Source organism: Martes martes (genome assembly GCF_963455335.1).
Source record: "Martes martes genome assembly, chromosome: 12".
NCBI lineage: Eukaryota > Metazoa > Chordata > Mammalia > Carnivora > Mustelidae > Martes > Martes martes.
The window spans coordinates 16,929,509-16,951,271 of NC_137900.1; the positions used below are offsets into that span (position 1 = coordinate 16,929,509).

Genomic DNA, 21,763 nt, shown 5'->3' on the forward strand with positions numbered 1-21,763 from the left:
CATCCTGTCCATTTGTAAACTATTCCTAAGTAGAAAGCCCCCCCCTTTTTTCTTAAATCTTGCCCCAATTAGACTCACCATTCTGTATTCATTTTTATAAAGACGATTTGTCATAACAGAAATACCATGACTTTGAGAGTTCAAGATTCCTGGGATAGAATTCCAGCCCTGACCCTTCCTTGTGTGGGATCTTAATCAAGTTACTGAAGTTCTGATTCCTCACCATGAGTGGGTAAACTTGAACTCCAGACCTCGAAAGGCTGCTGTGAGGAATGAATATGACATATGCAAAGAGCCTGGTATACAGGAGGGGCTCTATAAATGCTAACTCCTCCCCACTCTCTCCCATTTCATTTTAGTGGCAGTGAAAGCTTGTAATAGTCTCCCTCCCACGAATCCACGTTTTGAAAGGATTTGTGAAGCAAGATTACATGAGGGAGAGAAAAGGAGACCTAACCTGCTCTACACACTTAATCTGGAAGCAAATACACACCAGCTCAGCACTTTGTAACAATGCCTTGGCAGAGCAAGCACATTGGATGAGTGGTTTTAAGTAAGCATATCATAAACCGGATTGTCTTACTTGATTTCTCAACAGACAGGGAAACAGGAGATTGTTCTTTCAGAAACCCAGTGATTTGCTCCAAAGCCAGGAGGAAATCAAATCCTTTCCTCACTGAAATGAGGAAAGTTCTGGTTAAAGGACCATACATGGGGCACCTGGGTGGCTCAGTGGTTTAAAGACTCTGCCTTCGGCTCAGGTCATAGTCTCAGGGTCCTGGGATCGAGCCCCGCATCGGGCTCTCTGCTTGGCTGGGAGCCTGCTTCCCCCTCTCTCTCTCTGCCTGCCTCTTTGCCTACTTGTGATCTCTGTCAAATAAATAAAATCATTTTTTAAAATAAAATAAAATAAAAGACCATATATTCAATACATGTTGGTCAAATACGTGACCTCTAATGAAATCTGTTCCTCTCTCCACACCTCCTCTTTCTCTAAAAAGCAACCAAGCTCTACCCCAGCAGAAGACTATTTTGTTCTCATTGTTTTTTAATAATCTCCACACCGAACACGGTGCTCGAACTCATGATCCTGAGATCAAGCGTTGAGCGCTCTCCCGACTGAGCCAGCCAGGCATCCCCACAGAATAGTTTCTTAATAGAAATCCTAGGGACACCTAGACTTGTCTCAGGAAATTCACGCTCCTTCTTTCTCCCCAAGTCATCACAGATTCACGTTGGACTTTGCTTACGAAGCCACAGGGAATCTTGGGCACGTGCTGGGTACACGGACAAGGAAGGACAGCCATCCAGTCTGTTTCTAGGTCACTCTGACTGTGAGTCCACGTAGAAAAGTTTACAGGGTTTGAAAGCAGGCCTGTCTGGATGGTGGGGCTGAGAACTCACGCAAGCATCCTTGCTTCTGCCTCTGCAAAGTGAGTCGAGGACAGCCTGGTGCGCATCGTGGTTCCCGCGGCGGGCCAACAATCACCCAGCAGCAAGGAGCAGTGGCGTGGACCTCGGACGTCAGCTTGCAACTGGGGCTGTAGCTACATGCCAGGCCAACGAGGGAGATCCTAAATCAGGCAGCCAGGTGAAAGCTGTGAAAGCCTCCAGTCCAGGCACCCAGAGAGGGTCCCCAGGGGCTCCTGCTGACACTCAGAACCACACGGATCGGGACCTCGAGGGTCCACTTTCACACTAAGTACCAGACGGTACCGTGAATAGGTTTCCTCTTAGATTTTTGAATGACGTCTTCCTTTCTGGAGCTTTCTTGTGATCCAGCATTTAACACATGTAACATACAAAACACGTTCAGCGACTGCTGACGTTACCGGCTAGGCTTCCAGGCGACGGTAGGCTGTTAGTAGTGAAGTCTGTGGGGAGTCAAAAGGCAGAGGTGGGAGTTTTGGAGGCATGGGGGATGGGCGCCCCAACTCCAGTGCTGCCCAAGGTCAACTGTATTTAGCCTGGGTTCCAGACTTCAGGTCTGGGGCCGGCCAGCTTCTAAGCGGGGGCTAGAGCGGTATTTTCGGTATTGATTTGCTCCTGGAACAAAGGAACACAGAAAGCAAACCAAATGGCTCACCAGCAAGTAGCCGGGCAAAGAATCCTTGACAAAGGGGTTTTCAGTGGGACTTTGTGATGCCCATCCCGGGCCTGTAAGGGACCTTGCGGGATCTCGGTGACTGAGGCTGTAAGGACACTGTGTTCCCCTCTCTCTCAGCCTGGGATCGGAAGTTTTAGTCCCCACCATCCCTCTGGCCAAACTCCACCCGAGTCCTTTATTGCTTCCGTGACTTCCCTTTGGAGCACAGCTGTAGAACATCTGGCTAATTTCTCCGTCCTGGTTTTCCACTGATTTTCACTTTTAGAGAGCTGTTTGCTGTTGGCCTGTGAGATCAGTTTCGTCCCCTGTAGCGGATCTCCGGTGGCCTTAGATAGGCTTGGATCCGTACGTTTGCTGGTGAGCAGGAAAGGACCTAAGGCATGGGAAAGTCTGTTGTAAGCAGGAAGGTGCTACACCCAGGTTATCATCCCTCTGTTCACCTGTGCTGTCACTTCTCAGGTAGAAACTGGGAGAAATCAAACAATAACCCTGTGGCCAACAATCTGGAGGTGGTTTCTCAGAAAACTGGGCAGCCGCATAATCCATGGGGCCCGGTGTAAAAATTAAGAATTTTGGTGAGCAGCAGAGCATGGAACCCAAGCCTGGGGCCCTTGCCCTTCTAAGCCGCAAGCCCTGGCGACTGAGCAGGTGGCTTGCCCCTGACGCTGGACGTGATCTCGATATGTCTTCAGAACCATGCAAGGCCTGCCAAATGCATCAGTTACCACATCCGCCTCCACCCGCCAGGAGGTCTAAGAATTTAGATACAAAGGTAGAAGGGTTGGAGGAGAGGGAAGAAGAGCTCTTTAAGACCTAAAAAATACAGAGCTTTAAGGAAAGCCTCAAGGAAGATGGCTTGGTATAGAAGGGGAATAATTTCTTTTCAGCCATAAGAAGCTGCATTAAAAGAGAGCTGCTCTCCACTCTCAGGCCCTCCGCATTCCCGTTGTAGCCTGTGTGACACGGGCCATGTTGTCTGAGGTCACGGGTATGGCTGTGCCTCCTGGACTGTAACTTGTAAAACCGCACACCACCAGCTCAAGTGGAAACTTCTCCAGGTGCCATTTTTAAAGATGGTTCTTAGCCCTTCGGGGCTCATACTGACATGGGGCCTCCCCTACTGGTGGCCGTAGATGCCTTCCAAGGCAATGGGTAGGGAGGCTTTACTTGGTCCCAACTCAACCTTTTTTTTTTTTTTTTTCCTCCTCGTCTCAACTCCCTCTGGGCTAAAAACGAAACCAAGAAAGAGCCCCCACCCAGTTGATTGGTTCATTTCCTCTGAAAGCTGCTCCGGAGCCGGAGCCGCCTTCACCTCCTGAAGGTTAGGAGCGGGTGAGAGGAAGGGCTGGTCAGGCTGACCGAGTGTGACCTCCCTCAGCTTGTGACATCAGAGCCTTGTTTACATAGCCGGGGGCCTGGCACCTCGGGAAGGGAGGGCGGAAACCACAGCACATCCCCCAGTCTTTTTTGCTGCTGGCGTCTCAGCTGCTCTGAGCCGGGGAAGAGCGAAATCTGGGACTCTCCTCTCTCATTTGGCACCATCTGTTTCCTTTCTCCTTGCTTTCCGGAAAACTCTTTTCAGTAAACACAGTGAAATAAAACACCAGAGGATATGTACAAGAGCAAATTCATCTTTTCCTGAAACGCTGGCTTTTGGAGACCTATGGTATCTGCAGGAAAGTCTCCGGTGCTGCTTTTTCTTCCACATTACTGGAAGGTACTGGAAAAAAATGAAGGGATGTGATGCTCCTTTATTTACTACATCTGGTAGTAATGAGGTAAGGAGAGTCCATGATTCCTTCTCCGGAAAGGCACGCAAACACCGTATTGCCCAGAGACCTAAAATATACCAGGAACACCAAGGAGGTGAGGAGGATTAAGTCAAACAAGCTGGAATTTCTGTGGGACACTGCCTGGAGGTTCCCCAGAGTCACGGACATCAACTTACTCCACTTTGTACCCCTCGCCCAAAGCACGGTCCTAGCACACAGTAGCTGCTCCATAAATATTTGTGCATACGTTTTCTGTTCACGGAAAGCACTGTCTACCGCTGACCTGAAGGAGATTCTCTGCATATAATCTAAGGAAGAGTTCGCTGTGTCCTTAAAGTTGCAATGTTATCTTTGGCCGGGGGAAGAAACAACCACCTCGATATAGTAACATCATGTTTCCCGGCGATGAGAGGCACTTTGCATGGATCAATTTGTTTAATCCTTACAGTCATCATAACCACCCTGTGAGGCAGGCACTGGTCTTACCCCATGGCACAGATAAGACATTAAGCCACAGGGAAGTAAAACGACTTGGCTGGGGCTGTCAGGGTGGCTCAGTCAGTTAAGCCTCCGCTCAGGTCACCATCTCAGATGAGATCGAGCTTCGAATCGGGCTTGGAGTTGGCTTGGGATTCTCTCTCTCTCTCCCCCACCTCCCCGGCCGCTCTCTCTTTCTCAGATAATAAAATCTTTAAAAAATAAAGAGAAATGAAAATAACTTGCCTGTTTGGATAGAAACTGGCTGAGAGGGCTTCTTTCTCATTTCCCAGATGGCAGCTGCCTGATCCCTCCAGAAGCAAACACAAGGAGGGCAAATTAAAACAGGGACTTTCAGGGGCGCCTGGGGGGCTCAGTGGGTTAAAGCCTCTGCCTTCGGCTCAGGTCATGATCCCAGGGTCCTGGGATCGAGCCCCGCATTGGGCTCTCTGCTCCATGGAGAGCCTGCTTTCTCCTCTCTCTCTCTGCCTGCCTCTCTGCCTACTTGTGATCTCTGTCTGTCAAATAAATAAATAAAAATCTTAAAAAAAAAAAACAGGGACTTTCAACTTTTTTTTTTAACCGCAATCCACAATAAAAAAAAATAAAGTTTATACCAACACCTCTTTATAAAACTAAAGGAAACATTTGAGGAAACCGTAATTATCCAAATTATATTTTTCATCATACTCTAATAATTTCTTTAAGCTGGCCACAATCCACTAATTTGATATCACAATGCATACTATTTAAGAACCCAAGACATGGGGCGCCTGGATGGCTCAGTTGTTAAGCATCTGCCTCAAGTTCAGGTCATGATCCCAGCGTCCTGGGACCGAGACCTGCATCAGGCTCCCTGCTGAACGGGAAACCTGCTTCTCCCTCTTCTGCTTCCCCTGTCTCTTGCTGTACCTCTCTCTGTCAAATAAACAAATACAATCTTTTAAAAAAAAAATAAAATAAAAACCAGGGACAGATAGATGGTAATTTTTTTTTTTAAGATATTATTTATCTGACAGACAGAGATCACAAGTAGGCAGAGAGGCAGGCAGAGAGAGGAGGAAGCAGGCTCCCGGCAGAGCAGAGAGCCCTACGCGGGGCTCGATCCCAGGACTCTGGGATCATGACCCGAGCTGAAGGCAGAGGCTTTAACCCACCGAGCCACCCAGGCGCCCCGATAATTTTTTTAAAAAAGATTTTATTTATTTATCTGACAGAGAGATACAGCACAAATAGGGAGAGAGGCAGGGAGAGGGAGAAGCAGGCTTTCTGCTGAGCCCAGAGCCCGATGCGGGGCTCAATCCCAGGACTCTGGGATCATGACCTGAGCCAAAGGCAGACGCTTAACTGACTGAGCCACCCGGGCTCCCCGATAATTTTTTTTAAAAGCTGTATTAGGTAAGAGCCCAGCCCTAGGCCCTGCTTGGCTCTCTGAGCTCACTGTGTTTAAAGGATTCCCTCTGAATGTTCCCTTCTGGAGCAATTCAATTGCAATGTGTGTGGTACTCCCAAAGCCCCCTTTAGGTACCTCAGACCCTGGGCTTCTGGAAATCCTCCTCTGCCTGTCTTCTGGGTCACAATCCAGATTGCCATCTTAGATGGGGCCCCTATCAGGTTTATCTCCAGCCATATCTTTGCATCTGGTCCATGAGAAGTACACACCACTGCTTCCTTCCCTCACCCCCTCTCTTGAGAGTGCAAGAGCCATGTTCTCTCTCTGCTCTGTTGTTAACAGGCGATCTAGCCACAGATTCTCATACAATCCTTACATCCTACCTCCCAACCTAGGAAACACAAGCTCTCTGCTTGATGCAACTGAAAGGGGTCCAACAGAGCATACTGAGATCATCTCTAGATGAGCCTTCCCTCCCTCCCTGACTCCACTCCCCTATAGGTGGGAGGGTGACGGACAGAACGGGCTTCTCCAGTTTTCTCAGCACGACCTGGATTTTCTAGGACCTAGAATTGGAAAATGGGGGAGTTATTTTTAAATTTTATTTATGTATTTATTTTTTTTAAAGATTTTATTTATTTATTTGACAGATAGAGATCACAAGTAGGCAGAGAGGCAGGCAGAGAGAGAGGAGGAAGCAGGCTCCCGGCTGAGCAGAGAGCCCGATGCGGGGCTCGATCCCAGGACTCTGGGATCATGACCTGAGCCGAAGGCAGAGGCTTAACCCACTGAGCCACCCAGGTGCCCCTAAATTTTATTTATTTTTAAACTTTACCCTTGATGGCCTCTTCCAAAAGTATAAAGGAAAGTTCCATACTCACATGATCTCACAGATGGGTGGGCTACAGATAAGTGGAGGGAATGGAAAGAGAATGAGCAAAGGCTTGGAGTCTGGAAGAGACAGAACTCGGGAATTACTAGGGAACATGAACTGCCTGGGGAGTGTCCATTATGACAGAACTCTGTGGGGAACAAGAGACAGATGTCAGTGAAATAGCCAGAGGCAGCCTGAGCCGCTTGCCGGGGGCTGAAGGCTGGATACTCTGCCCTAACATTAGTCAACCCTCCTGGTGTGGTCTGGGACCAGGATCCCCGGCACAACCCTATTCCTCCAGACTCAGAGACTTCCCTCCTATCCACAATGTGCCAATTGGGTTAATGCTTATGTGTTTGTCAACTTTCTGCCTTTTTGCTGTCTCGATTAAAAGTTTGATCTCAGTTTTGCTAACTCTGTTCTGTGCCTGAAACAGTCTAGCTTGGCAAAGCAAGAGCCAAGCAAAGGATGAGCTGCCATGTTGTGCCAAAGCTGCTTGGCCGGTGGACTGGGGGATCATTCCTGCCCACCACCCACAGCTCCCAGGGTCCCATGTACACAACTCCCGTAGGGCCAAGCCTCCGTCTGCGAAGACTGTTTCCCTCTTGAAATGGGATGGACTCCAACATGCAACTCTCAAACTTTCTTCCTACACATCTTGAGTTGGACTGAGCTGATGTTTTCATTTCTTTATTTGAAGTGTGGTAACAGTATCTACCTAAGACGGCTCAGACTTATTGCGAAGAACGTTGAACTGATGTAAGGAAAAGCACACTGAACTCCTGTTGCTACAACAGCTCAAATTCACCTCTGGTCAGTATGATGAAATGTAACCACTCGTATTTTGACTGTGGTGAAACACAGGGTCCTTACTCTTCTTCTGAACACTCGATGTGCACCCAGTTATCTATGTTTGACTTTTAAAACCGTGCTTTAAAAAAAAACCCACGATATCCTCAGTGTAGTGAAGCTACAGCAGAAACAGGTATTTCACTATTATCCATCCTTTTGCAAGACTGTAAAAAGGAATGAGGAAACTTTCATCAAGGGCAGGACATCCAAGATAACACATCCTTCCATCTTCTAAAACTTGGAAAGAAGTACTTAAACAAGTTCTATAGGAAGCAGTAGAGAACAGGTCTAGCTTGTCAGGCTCCGGGCCAGGGAATGTCCTAGTTTTGAAATATGGTGGAAATCTCAGGATAGTAGTATTAGGTTTTGTTGGGTTTGGGGGAGATTTGAAAACAAAACAAAAAATTTCATTTGACAGAAGTTCTGTACTGGTTGGAGAACCTTTAATAAACTTGAAATTCCAGCAAATCTGCAAGCAAAACAACGTCCCGGGCAGCCAGAGAAAATGTTTTGAGTTCTCAGAAGCCTAAAGGGACCCTGAGATGAACTTGGACTTCCCACAAGTGACTCTGTTAGCAACAGGTATTTGTTTACAGGGATCCAAGCAGAACCCACACCAGGGAATCTTCTCAGTGCCCCACAGGGAGTGTGACTCTTCTAGGACTTATATCCACCTGCTTCCAGATGAGTGCTTACTGGCGCCATCTAGTACGTGCACAAAATGAAATTGTTGACATTGGAAAAGAAAAAGTGAGCCTTGAGGGAGGAGGCGCAAGTGGGCTGATCCATCCAAGCAGAAGTTTAAGCATTTCTTAGCCATGGAGGCCTTTAATTGAATGTAGTCTTTGGTAGAAACCACAGAGGTAGAAGTTCAAAGTACTACCTTCAAGTGAGGAGGGCAGAGATCCCCTTGCTGGCCCAGCCCCTGGTGCACCTCTAGGAAGCTCTAGGGCTCTTCCAAGAACACTTTGAAAATCGGGGTTCCTAAGAGTATCACTACTGAGATGAACACTAGCCCCAGGCTTCCTGCAAATCAAAATAAAAGTGGAAACACTATGGATTATGTATTTTTTTCCTTTATATAAAAGAAACGAAAGGTTCTAGGAGCACCGGGGTGGTGCAGTCAGTTAAGCATCCAGCCCTTGGTTTTGGCTCAGGTCATGATTTTGGGGTTGTGGAATGGAGCCCCACATCAGGCTCGGTTCTCAGTGCGGGATCTGCTTGAGCTTCTTCCTCTCTCTCTGCCCCTGTTAGCGCATGCATGCGTGTAGTGCTTTCTCTCTAAAATCTTTAAAAAATAAAAATAAAAAAAAGATGTTCATCAGTCTCTCTGGAACATGATAATCTGGGGATGGGTGCAGGAGAAGATGAACAGCAGGTACTCAGATCATTTCCCTCAGAGTTAGATAATGCAAGTGGAGACTTGTCTTTTTTTTCTTACCATCCATTAACCCTCATTATGTTTAGAGAATTCACTTCCCACTGCATCAGCCTTGATGGAAAAAGTGCCTCTCTCTGCAGGAGCTTAAATAGGTACGCAGTTTTCCAGCCTACCCTTTGTCGCTAACATGTGACCGAAGCTTGGCCAATCAGATAATCACAGAAAGATTGGGGCGCCCGGCTGGCTGGAGTGGCTGACACTCCACCTTGCGTGTCAGGGTCCTGGGTGTGAGCCCCATGCTGGGTATAGAGATTACTTAACTGAGCCACCCAGGTGCAGAGGCTACTTAAATAAAAACTTCAAAAAAACTGTTAAATCACAGAAAGATGAGTCTTGGGCCAACGGGGCCAGCTATGTGACCGTGACTCCGCTGGTGCCTGCTAGGAAGCTGGGGCACGCTCGCTCCGCAGCAGTGCCACTGTCCTCGAGGAACCAGCTCTCGTGCGATTTTGACCCCAGTTCCGAGGTGCTCCATCTTTACCCTGCGTCCAGCTTTCCTGTCCACCCTGAGTAACCCATCAGTCTTCTAAGTAACTTCACCTCCTGCTTAAATCAGCCCGTGTCCTTTTTGTTATTTGCAACCAGTTAGATTCCCAAGCAAAACGGTTAACACAGAAGGCTGGGTCCGCTGTGGAAAACACAGAAGATCATACAGTGCAGTTATATAATCCTTGGATTTAACTTAAGAGAATTCAACTGTAAGATAGACTCACTGGCCAAGAGCATGAGCAAGAATAGAAAGACTCCTTTTATTTGTTTAGTTATCCTTGCCTGTTCGAAATCAACCAAGGCTTCTACTGTCCCAGGAGGCAGCCCTGGCCAAGATGCGAAGTAACATAAAAGAATTAAATTTTAGGTCTGAGCTGCAAAAAACCCAGGCTTTAGCAATTTAAAGCTAAGAAGTGTTCACGGGTAGCTTTGACTTTTCTACCTGCCTACTGGCCACACTTGCTGACCACCTAAGTGCTTCCTAAGATGAGGCTCTCCCGCAGACAGCAATAGTGAGTGCTCAAGACTCTGTACAGGGACTGGCACGCACCCCTTCCCCACACCCTCCAGCAGCTCTGCTCTCCCACTGTCCTGGGTGACCCACGGAACTGGTACTGGTTTACAGCACTGATCTTAGGAAACTGATCAAGACTAATCTCCTGGAGGATGGCAGTTTGACAACTCAAATTTAGTTCCAAAGCAAAAAATTACAAGTATTTTATAGATGATGCTTTTGCACCTTACCCACTCCCAACCCAATGGCTCACGTCTGTTTCCATTAGAGGAGAGAGAGCAGGAGACAGAGGAGGAGGGGAGGGGAAACAGGGGAAGGGAGAGGAGAACAAGGAAGGAGGAGGCCATCTATTTTAAAGATTTATTTATTTACTTATTTAACAGACAGAGATTACAAGTAGGCAGAGGCAGGCAGAGAGAGAGGAGGAAGCAGGCTCCCGGCTGAGCAGAGAGCCCGATGCGGGGCTCGATCCCAGGACCCTGGGATCATGACCTGAGTCGAAGGCAGAGGCTTTAACCCACTGAGCCACTCAGGCGCCCCAAGGCCATCTATTTTAAGCTTCACACCAGGGTTCCTCTGTTCAGGCTGCTAAAACAAAATATCCCAAGACTGAGTGACTTAGAGAGGACAGACACTTATTTCTCACAGTTCTGGAGACTGGAAGTCTGAGCCAACATGGTCAGGTTCTGGTGAGATGCTCCCTGGGTTGCAGACTGCTGAATGCTCCTTGCGTCCTCCTCCTCACATGGCAGAAAGAACGAAAAGTTCTCTGGAGTAACTTTTTCTAAGGGCAGGCCCATTCATGACAGCTCCACCCCCAGCAAAGGTCCCACCTGCTCACACACTGGGTGTTAAGACTTCAACATATGAATTTGGGGAGGCGGGCACAAAAAATTAACTTCCCATCCAGTGCTGGCATCTTGTAATCATCTACACCTCCAACTAAAAGAGTAAACACATAAATTCACCTGGACACTCAAGATTCGAAGATAGGAATAACCACTTTAAATCCATGCTTATCCCCCCTAGGTTTTATTTTGGGGGAGGGGGTGATATTTATTATCCTGACATTGATTTTACCTCTGTGTACCCATATATCAAAACCGACCAAGTCATAAAATTCAAATATGTGCAATTTGTTGTCAATCGTACCCTGATAAAGCTATAATGAATTTACTTAAATTAATATACGGTGTTACATTAGTTTCAGGCGTACATCATACTGACTGATTCAACAATTCTGTACATTACTGGTGCTCTCTGCCGTTAAGTGCAGTCACCATCTGTAATCATACCTTATTAATTATGTTCCCTGTGCTATACTTTTCACCTCTGTGACTTAAATCTTAGAACTGGAAGCTTGTACCTCTTAATCCCCTTTATTTCTTCATTCCCCACCTAACTTCCCTCTATCCAATTTTTATTGACCCTTATTTCACCAGTTTTTAACACTCATTTCTTTACACATATTAAAGTCATTTCAAATTCTATCTGATAATCCTTCTACCTGTCATGGTAGAGCTGGTCCTAAATTCGTTTCTGCTCTTGCTTCTGATGGCGTCTCTTCACGGGGCACATTTATTTCCCAGCTCGGTCTCTGACGGTCAGACTGGATCTCCTCTATCAGCCTCACATCCATTTCCCAAGTCAGGGGAGTGGGGCAGGGGATGGGGGGACAGGAAAAGGCTGGCACTTTTACCAGGAAAGCAAAACGGTCCTCCTAAGTTCTAAGTAATCTTCCGGCTTCCGTCTCCCTGATCCCAGCTGTTACAACACAGCCGCAGCTGCAAATGTGTAAGCCCCCACAGTGCACAGCGCCGGAGAGGAGTGCTGGAAGAACACTCATGTGTCCCCGCATACGCTAGACCCAAGCGGGAGTTCTGAGGGACTGCTAGTCACCAAGACAGCAGAATCCTGTTTTGGAGCAGGAGTTACGGAAGGGAACTCAGACTTCTATTCCTCCGGCTCTCAGGACTAAAAATATAATGGGGACCCTCACCCTCAGAAAGTAGGCTTTTGAGAACTGACACCCTATGAACAGATTGCTCTCTGGGGCGCCTGGGAGGCTCAGGTGGGTTAAGCGTCTGACCCTTGATTTTGGCTCAGGTCGTGATCTCAGGGCTGTGGGATCCAGCCCTGTGTCTGGTTCTGGACTCAGCATGGAGTCTGCTTGAGATTTTCTCTTTCTGCCCCTCTCCCAGCTTGTGCTCTCTAAATAAATAAATAAAATCTTAAAAGAAAAAAAAAAGAATACATGCTCTCCAAATAAACCTGTGCTGCAGACATCAACAGGGGCTTCTCGAGGCAAAGCCCCCGGTTCTAGAACTACCATGCACGCAGGTTCCCCCTCCAGCGGCCCTCAGCAACTCGCCAGTCAGGCCCTTGAACACACCGGCAAGGGACCACCAGGCGGCAAATGAGGAACCTATGTACAGAAAAACTGACACGAGGGAAGAAACATCACTTAGATAAGATTTATTTCAAGGCCTGAAATCAGATTAATCAAAAATGGTACTACTGCCATTTCTTATAATACATACTTAATATAAAACTTTAAGAAGTGTAGACACTATTGGCTCTTACACCTCACAATATATGATTTTCAAATTGTAAGGTGACAATATCAAACTTCACACATTTAATGAGGACATAATTAGCAGCAGGCTATTCAAACACAAATCTGTTTTTACACTTTCCGTGTCTGTTTTCATCTTTGCTTTCTAAAGCCACTAATAACTGTGGCTTCTTTCAAGTATAGCATCTCTAACGTTAAATTATATTTTCTCAATCTTTTCATAAAAGCTTCATACTACCTTGTTTGCCATAAATTCATAAACCAAAAAGCAAAACACAATCCAGCTGAAGTTATCCATGCTTCCCCTTTCTCCGGATGTTTTAGGTGTTTTTCCAAATACTTTATATTTTTCTTAAAATCTATTCTCTATGCAGATCAGGGAAAATGATTTATAACTAGTTACTTTTAAAATTACCTTCTTTATACTTCTGCTCCCCTTCCCCACTCCAAATCTGGTGCTTAAGTGAACAATAATGCCATGTACTGTTTCAGAGGCCCAAACAATCTGTAATCTTAATCTCCTAAATACCCAAAGATTTCAACATTCTGCCAAATCAGTCTCAAGTAGCCGAAAATTATTTGTTAGGAGGAAGAAAAAAATGCATAGTATGAGGATTATGTAACTAAAACTTGATTATTTATGCCTTTCCCCCAAGCTACAAGCACTGTTTAGCATTAAATTACATTGTGCGTACACAGCTCCAACAGTTTACATTTGCTCAGGAATATGTAATTACATTAAAAATAAATAACTTTCATAATTTAATTGGCTCTTAAATGGTTTCCCTAGGGGGAAAAACAAATGTTTTGTGTTCTTTAAGAAACTGGTATATACAAATGAACCGCTGTGTGCTCAGTTAAACTTGAGGAAACCTAATGAAATTTTGGGGATATTTTTCCTAAAATGCAATACAGATATGCACTTAATCACTTTATATAGTGAGGGGATGGAATGGTAGATATAGATGCAATCTTTTGTCTAAATGAACAGTTGGTTGTAGGGCATTCTAAATGGGATAGGGAAAAAAAAATGACACGGACAATTTTCCAAGGAAAGGGAACCAAAGTCAAGAAAAATACTGAACATCTGCTCTTAAAACAGAGAAGTGTCATACAACACAAAAATGAGAGCTAGAGATTAGAAAAACACTCATTTTACCACTTCAAGGTAAACAAACAAATGATGAGAGGGAATCTAGACCAATTAGAACTGAGGCAGCTGTAAAACAAAATGAACACAGTGCAATGATCTGACCTCATAAAGGAAATGACTAACCACAGTGAAACTTCACACGAGAGAAAAAAAAAATTCACATGTCTACATGTTTGCAACAATATATTAATGCACAAAATATCAAAAATATAAAGTCTGGATTTTTCCCCTTAGGTTTATAATTAACTCTCACACCTCTGTTGAATACATTTACTTTGCTAAGCCTCCCCTACTGAGCAGCACACACTAAACAAGCACATATGTACTACTGGGCACCATGAGAATTACTAGTTCTCATCTCAAATCTCGTGACTTGCCTTTTTACCCATACTTATATACATTTTCATTTCCATTTTAAGACACTTAAGACCTTTCTAGTGGTACATTTTAATCAACATATTACATCAAAAAGAATCTTGATCTTTAAAATGAACCACTTTAGTACTATAGCATGATGGGTCTGATTTAAATGGTTGAAACATAACGTGGTAAAGACACTGTACTGTTTAAACTAATTCACAGCTGTAAGAAAATGTATGATTTTCAAAATATAACGACGGAGGAGTTATGAGCAGTAAAATATTAGAAAACAGTAAATGAATAAGTAAGAATAAGGTGATTTTTTTTATCAGTGGCCATTCATTATTTTGCTTTTAGGAACCTGGAAGAAATTGTCTTCTTTGAATTTCAAATGTTCTGGTAAATCTAGTCGTTTCTTAGCTTCCTCAATATCAGCTTGAATTGCTGAAATAAGGGACTCTGCAGAGAGAACAGAGCAGGGAAACGATGAAAAACTGCTGCTACACTCTTACTACCCCTTTGTTCGGACTCCTAAAAACCCGCAGGCTGGCAGTGTCTTTAGCACAGAGCAGCTGCCCAGTAAATGTTTGTTCCATCCCTTCTTCCAGACTTAAGTAAAAGTCAATGTTCTACAAGAGACGTCCCTGATCTTCTTGCAATTTCTTAGAGAAGGGTATTAGCACAAAGGTATGTCACAAATACCAAATGGAACAAATACTCGTGATCAAGCCTCATTTATCAAATTCTACAGTAGAACTGAAACAGCCACACTTTACTAACATACTTGATACCACTTGCTTCAAGTACTGATTTAGTTTCTTACACTTCAAGCACTGCAAAGCAACGATTACTCTTCTCAGCATTCATTCTCACTTATTCCTTAAACTATGAGAAGGAAATAAAGATTTCACTAACTTCACACTTTTGGGAGAGAAGCAGCCAGCCTGGTGGATTTGAATCTAGGCTCTACCACATAGTGATGTGACCCTATGCAAATTACTTAACCCCTCTCTGCCAATTTCCTCCCCTGCGAAAGGGGCAAAAGAAGTCCTCGTATGTTTTGGTGGAAGTGAAACACGTAAGGCACAGAGTAAATGCTCGAATGTTCTCTCTCCTGCCATGCTGTTACTGGGAGAAGGAGCAGAACTAGCTACAGTAATACTTCAGAAGACCTAACACAACTTACCTAAAGAATCAAAGTTCTTTTCCGGTCTGAGGTAGCCAACAATGGCCACATTGAGGATCTCCCCATAGAAGTCCTCTTTGAAGGTATGCATGATATGAGTTTCCTAGAATTAAGAAATGTGAAAAAGATTACCATGAAATTACAGAGTATCTGAAATTTGAAATATATCTCCACATTTATGGTGGGCATAACTTAAATGAAACAATCAACCCTTACTAAATTTTTATTTTTATTTTATTTATTTATTTATTTTTAGTGTAAAAAGGTGATTTTATTAAAGCACGGGGACAGGATTCCTGGGCAGAAAGAGCTGCTGCAACCCTTAATAAATTTTTGAAGACAGGTTAAAATCTAAGTGCAGTTTTTTCCCAAATTCTTTCATCAGTCCTGTTCCTGCCCCTGACCTTACATATAAACATTATAACTAAGTAAGGCAGATGTTATACCACAAATCTGGTATGATTTGCTGTTTATATAAAAAAAAAAGAAAAAAAAAAGGTTGGGGGGGGCACCTGGGTGGCTGAGTTGGTTAAGCATCTGCCTTCAGCTCAGGTCATGATCTTGGGCTCCTGGGATGGAGCCTCATGTTGGGCTCTTTGCTCAGCATGGAGTCTGCTTCTTCCTTTCAATCTCCCTCTGTGCTCCTTCTCTCTCAAATCAAATCTTTAAAAAAAAACACAAACTAACATGCAGGGGTGCCTAGTTGGCTCAGTCGGTGGAGCACACAACTCGATCTCAGGGTTGTGAGTTTGAGCCCCACGTTGGGTGCACCCACGCTGGGTGCAGAGATTGCTTTTATTTTTAAATAAAATCCTTAAAAAAACTAACATCCAGAGTGATTAAGTTTTATCAAGGCAAAAAAACCCACAAAAAACAAAAACAAACACCCATGTCAAGACACTGCCAAGTAAGGAACAAAGTATTAAGAGACGTTACTATTAAAAGAACCATTTCTAAGGTTAATCAGGATCCATATGTCTGTGACACACACCATGTTATGGAAACTTCTGAGGGTTAGGCAGAGCTGAAGACTGACATGCAGGCAGAAGAGCCAATGTAGTATCCTGATCAAGGAACGATGTTGACAAATGGGTACAGGACAGGTCGAAGCAAAATGGTGGAGGAGGTAGATGATGATCAGCAATCTGAATTCTAGAGACTGGACTAGGATGGATGCAGATAACTTTAAACAATCTAGAAATGTGAAACTTAAGAGATAGAGGCATATTTTGTGCAGGACTTTGGAAAATCTAATACATGAAGTGATACTTGAAACAGAAACATCAACACTGATCCTTATAAAACATCACTGAGAAAAATGGAAAGATGTCTACTCTTCCTAAATTCATCGACATATTCCATGCCACCCTTGTAAAAATCCTAGGTTTTTTTGCTTTTTTAATGATGGAAAGTGTCAAGTGATTCCAAAATTTGTAAGGAAATGTGGAAGGTTGAAATTATCCCTCCAAAATCTTGAAAACAGAAGTAGAGGACTTACACAGTCAGATATCAAGACCTATTATAAAAGCTATGGAAATAAAGATAATGTGGTAATGACCCAAAGACAGACTAGGAAACCAAGTCTGTATGAGCACATTTTAGACTCACACATATAAAGTCACAGGGTTTATGACCAAGGTGACAGGGCAGCACGGTCATGAAAGAATGGTATTTCAATAAATGCGCAGACTCAATATCCATATGGGAAAAAATTAATTTTGACCCTTACTTTGCCCCATACTCAAAAACCAATTTGATGAGAAAAGTTTAAGACAAGTTTTTAGAAGAAAACAAAGAAGAGTATCGTAATGACCTGGAGTAGGCAAAATTTCCTTAAATGGGCTATTAAAAGGCACTAACCATTAAAGAGAAATGATGAATTAGATTATATTAGCATTAAGAACCTCTGTTCTCCAAAGACACCACACCATTAAAACAAACAAAAAAAAAGCAATAGAGAAGGCAACAATATTTGCAACATATATGACAATAAAGCAATCAGATCTTGGACATACTAAGAACTTCTTTAAGTTAATTAAAAGAACCAATCCAATGTTGTTTTTTTTTTTTTTTTAAAGGGGAAAAGACTTAAACAGGCACATCGTAGATGTCTGGTATTGGCAACCAAAGAAAAAAATAAAACCTGAAAAGTATGAACCTCCTACCAATAGAAAATTGAGTTTCTTCTAATTCTGGCAGGACTTGGGCTTGCTACAGTCATAGTCCTGTTACCTGAAATTTGTCATAGAATAGCTTTCCCTCTCCTCTTCATTTCCTCCCCATCTACAGAAAACTGTTTTGTATTCTCTCAGTAGTTCTTTTCCTTATCTACTCCAAATAATTCCCACATCTTTAATATTCAAAAACAAGAAATACTAAACACAATGTTAAGCAATTCTGGGCCATTTCTACAGTTTGTACCAGAACTTAGCCCTATGGTTGTCCAAGTGTGACATGCTTCTACAAACTCTTCAAGGACTAAATTTAGATCTACTCTGTTTTTCCACACACTTAACCTGACCAAGATCCAGCCCTATCTAGCATATTAAGCTCTTAAGTGGCATGGGTACTGCGAAAAGAACAGAAGGGGACACCTTCCAAGTAGTTTAAGTGGGGGGGGGGGGGGGAGCATCACCTTGCAATTTGATTAGACAGCACCATCTATGGAGTAAGCAGTTCTATCTTAGCAGTGTGAGCAAGTAATTAAAGGGTGAAGGAACTATATTAACTGTAGCAAGCGCAACTTTATCTCTCAAACATGCTCTTAAGTAATTCGTTTGTTTTTTTAAGGGGGAATGTAGGAGAGGGAAAAAGAGAATCTGAAGCAGACTCCACGCCCAGCACAGAGCTGACAGGGGACTCCATCTCACCATGTTGACATTATGACCTGAGCCGAAATCTAGAGTCGGACCTTCAACCCACTGAGTGTGGGTTGAAGGTGTCCCAAGTAATTCACTTTTATCTCCAGTGGAGGTAAACGCATGGACAGCTATGAAAATTAATATTGCAATTATGGCTTGAAACTCCACTTTTTATTTTCTACATGATTTAAAAGATAAATGCATAAAAATATTACTGTTTTTATTGGGCACACAACATATAAGGATGTAATCTGTGAGTTTTTATGTACTATTAAAACTGTTATAAATCCAAAATAGATTTTTATAACTGTAGAAAGTCAAATACACTCCTCGCAGTAACCACACACACACACACACACACACACACACGAATTCTATAGAAAATACACAAAAGGAAATAAGGGAATCAAAATGCGTCACTACAAAAAAATTAAACAAAAGGCAGTAATGGAAGAAATAACAGACAAAAAAGCTGTAAGGCCTATAGAAAACAGCAAAATGGCAGAAGTCCCTCCTTACCAGTCATTAGCTTAAATGTAAATGGACTGAACTTTCCAATGAAAAGGCAGAGATTAACAGAATGATCAGAAAGCACAATCCAATTATACTCCCCCTTTTACAAGGGACTCACTTTATTTTGTAAGAGATTCACTTTGAAAGTGAAAGGATGAAAAGTTAATCCAAACAGTAACTCAACACTTCACTTGAAAATCCTTCAAGAAAACTGCCAAAAATTTGAGTAATTTGGACTAGGTTGTGAGTACCACTGATGATTTCTGTGTGCATTTAATACTGAGTATTACCTTCAATTATCACCCCGTTTTCAGAGACAGACCTAAATATGATTCTTACCATAGACTTTTTTGTATTCTTGTAGTATGGGTTCCATCCTATGCTCACCACCATCTTATGAACGTCTCCATTGCCAACACTGGCCCAGCCATAATAAATGCCAGTGGATACATCAGCTGGAAGATTATCAACTACTTGTTCCGGAAAGTTAGCTAAATAACAGAAATAAATATTCTGAGGGTTAACAGTTTCATAGGAAATATTTATAAAAATCGCACGAAGGCTAGCCTAAATCATTACGCTCATAAGTTTCCTGGAATCCTGCCTAGGATTATCAATCCCACCATTCTATAGTCTGGCATGGGCTTTTTTTCTCCTCTTCGTCTGGCAAGGTTAAGAACAACTGACTGTATACAGCTCTCCAAAAAACAAAAACACAGACACACACGCTCTTGAGGTAGATGAAAACAGGTGCATGAACAGCTGTGTGTTGTTTTTATTTTTATTTTTTCCCCCCAGACCTGGTCTTTCTTAAGGAGGTTCAGAAGCTCTTCAAACGATTCTTATTTTCAAAATACACGCGGCTAGGTCTAAAACTCAAAGACCGGGGACAACCCTGGTATGTATTTTTAAGAATGAATTATTCACACAGTCAGGTCCTGACTACTGAAACCGATGTAGACAGACCAAAAACAAAACAAAACAAAACAAAACAAAACAAAACAACAAAAAAAAAACCTGATTCTCATCCAATTGCTAACCAGACATACAAAGAGAACAAAAAAATCGGAAATTTAACCAATCTGGTTCACATTACGTTTCCTAATGGGGATGACGCGTGCCACGCCTGGCAGCTCTAGCTTGGTTGGATAAAGAGGCGGGAAAGGGGGATCCCGAAACTCAGCTCGGCTTTGTGCCCTCACCCCCCCTGCAGCCCGATCCCCGGTAACCCCCAAGCCGTGGGTAAGGACGGCTTCCTCAATCTGACCAAAGGTCCTCGGCCTCAACCAAGCAAGAACCGAGGGAAGGGAAGGGCGTCACCTCTGCCGGCAGCCCAAGTCCCGCATCTGACGTCCCGGCTCCCGCTGGACCCAACCCCGGGAGCCGGGGCGGGGAGAGGGGGCCCCGCGACCTTCGGCGCTCACCTGTGGGGATGCCCAGCTGCTTGGAGCCGCGGCCGAAGCCCCGCACCACCTGGCCGCGGCAGAAGTACGGCAGGTGCCTCATGACTCCGCCCGCTTGGGGCTCGGGCTGCGACCCGGTCTGCGGGTCCGGCGAAGCCGCCGTCGAAGCGGTGCCCGGAAACCCCGGACCGGACGGGGAACACGAGCCGGAGCTGGGCTGATGCCCGAATCCCCTCGCGGGCGGCCGGGAGGGCAGGCGCTCAACGGGCCAGGAGGCGCCCGACGACCCGCCGCAGTAAGTCCCTCACCGCACTGAACCAAGAGAAAACGCCGAGCGACTAAAACCCTGGGTCTGCCCCGGAACCCGGCGACGGCGAATATAAATGCGGGCGTGGGTGGGAGCGCCGTGGGTCAGCCGGGGAGGACTTGAGCCCGCCCAGCGCCGCAGGCCTGCGCACACTTCCTCAGCCAGAAGCCTCGGAGCCCGCTCGGCTTCCGTTGCCCCGCCCCCGCGCGGCCCCGCCCCCAGCCGTGGTCCCGGAACGGCCGGTCCGCCCCTCCCGTACTTCTCCATGGGCTCCCGGCGCTGGAAGCGGTGGCCCGCGTTCGTCTTTCATCTTGTTTTGCTGCGCAAATACCGTTCTCGGACCATCCTGAGTGTTTCTTTTCCCTTCCTCTTTTTTATTACGATCCTGACGTCACAGACGTTCTTCAGCTTCTTGGCAACCGCGAGCTCGATGGTCATTCGTTATTCATTCGTTCTTTACACGTTTATTAAAGTTCCAAAATTCCAGCTCAAGATCACCGCTTCGTAGAGGTTTTAACTCTCTGCGGGAAATGGCCCTCGTCTCCCCCAGAGCACCTGACCGCGGTCTGAAGGTCTGTCGGAATGCAAGCGCGGAGGAAGCAAGTTCTGCTCTAACGCGGCAACCCCGGCGACTGCGCAAGGTTGCAGTAATACAGCTTTCTTTCGCGAGGGGTGCAGCTGCCTGCCTAACCCTCCCTCTGGGAGGTGTAACCTCAGAATTCAGTAAATCCGACCAAAGGCGTCCTCTCTACTGCAATGCCAGTTTGTGGGCCTTCTAACCCTTGGAGCTGTAAACATCACGTAGGGAAGTAGCTCAAGGGAAATTTCAAGAAAATTACAAGAGTCGGTCACAAGGTTCATCCTCTTGTTTTTGAGAATAAAGTTTTAATTGTTCTCTTTGCTTTTCTCTATGAATCTGTGTGAAATCCTGTTCAGACTTTGCAGTCCCTTGTACCTTGCATGTATGTACCTACGATAATGCTTACCCAATGTTAAAATTACATTCTGTCTATACTGGTACCGAAGGGGTCTTTGTTGGCAAGACTGTCATATTTCCCTAAGACTAGTGTAGCGCGTGGTTCATAGCAAACACTCCATGTATTTGCAGAAAGAACGAATTAAGAGCCCAGTGTGTGTCAAGCACAGTGCAAGGTCCTGGGGGAGCAAAGGGGACGGAGACAAGTTCTTGGCCCTCAGAGACTCAGTTTAGTGAGAGAGACTGACTGGTGAGCCTGTTTCCAGTGCTCTGCTGTCAATATTCCAAAAGAAGGCTGCCCAGGGAGCAGACCTCACAGAAAAGGCTCGTATAGTTAATAGTTAAGAGCACACGTGGTTGAGCTAGATAAGCCAGGGTTTGAATACAAGCCTTGCCTCATTTAATTGCTGGGTGACCTTGGGCAAAGCACACTGTCTGAATCTCAGTGTCCATATCAACTAAATGGGAATATTAATAATTTTGTGGGATTTAAGTGAGCTGATGGATGTA

General features: G+C 44.7%; 1 protein-coding gene across 1 annotated transcript; it reads right to left on the bottom strand.

The window, feature by feature from the left end:
- Positions 1-12,374: 12,374 nt before the first annotated feature.
- On the bottom strand, positions 12,375-20,449 carry RFK (riboflavin kinase). Its single transcript, XM_080819408.1, has 4 exons — positions 19,992-20,449; positions 18,907-19,058; positions 15,194-15,296; positions 12,375-14,466 (listed from the first exon to the last, which is right to left on the bottom strand). The coding sequence occupies exons 1-4, from the start codon at positions 20,071-20,073 to the stop codon at positions 14,336-14,338; spliced, it is 468 nt and encodes a 155-aa protein (XP_080675534.1). The 5' UTR covers positions 20,074-20,449; the 3' UTR covers positions 12,375-14,335.
- Positions 20,450-21,763: the final 1,314 nt, after the last annotated feature.

Bases quoted from the DNA above. Each gene is read 5' to 3' on its own strand.
- RFK (XM_080819408.1), bottom strand. From the start codon at position 20,073: ATGAGGCACCTGCCGTACTTCTGCCGCGGCCAGGTGGTGCGGGGCTTC. The intron at 19,059-19,991 runs GTGAGCGCCGAA...TCTGTTATTTAG, and splicing joins GCAGCTGGGCATCCCCACAG to CTAACTTTCCGGAACAAGTA. The intron at 15,297-18,906 runs GTAAGAATCATA...TCTTAATTCTAG, and splicing joins AGAATACAAAAAAGTCTATG to GAAACTCATATCATGCATAC.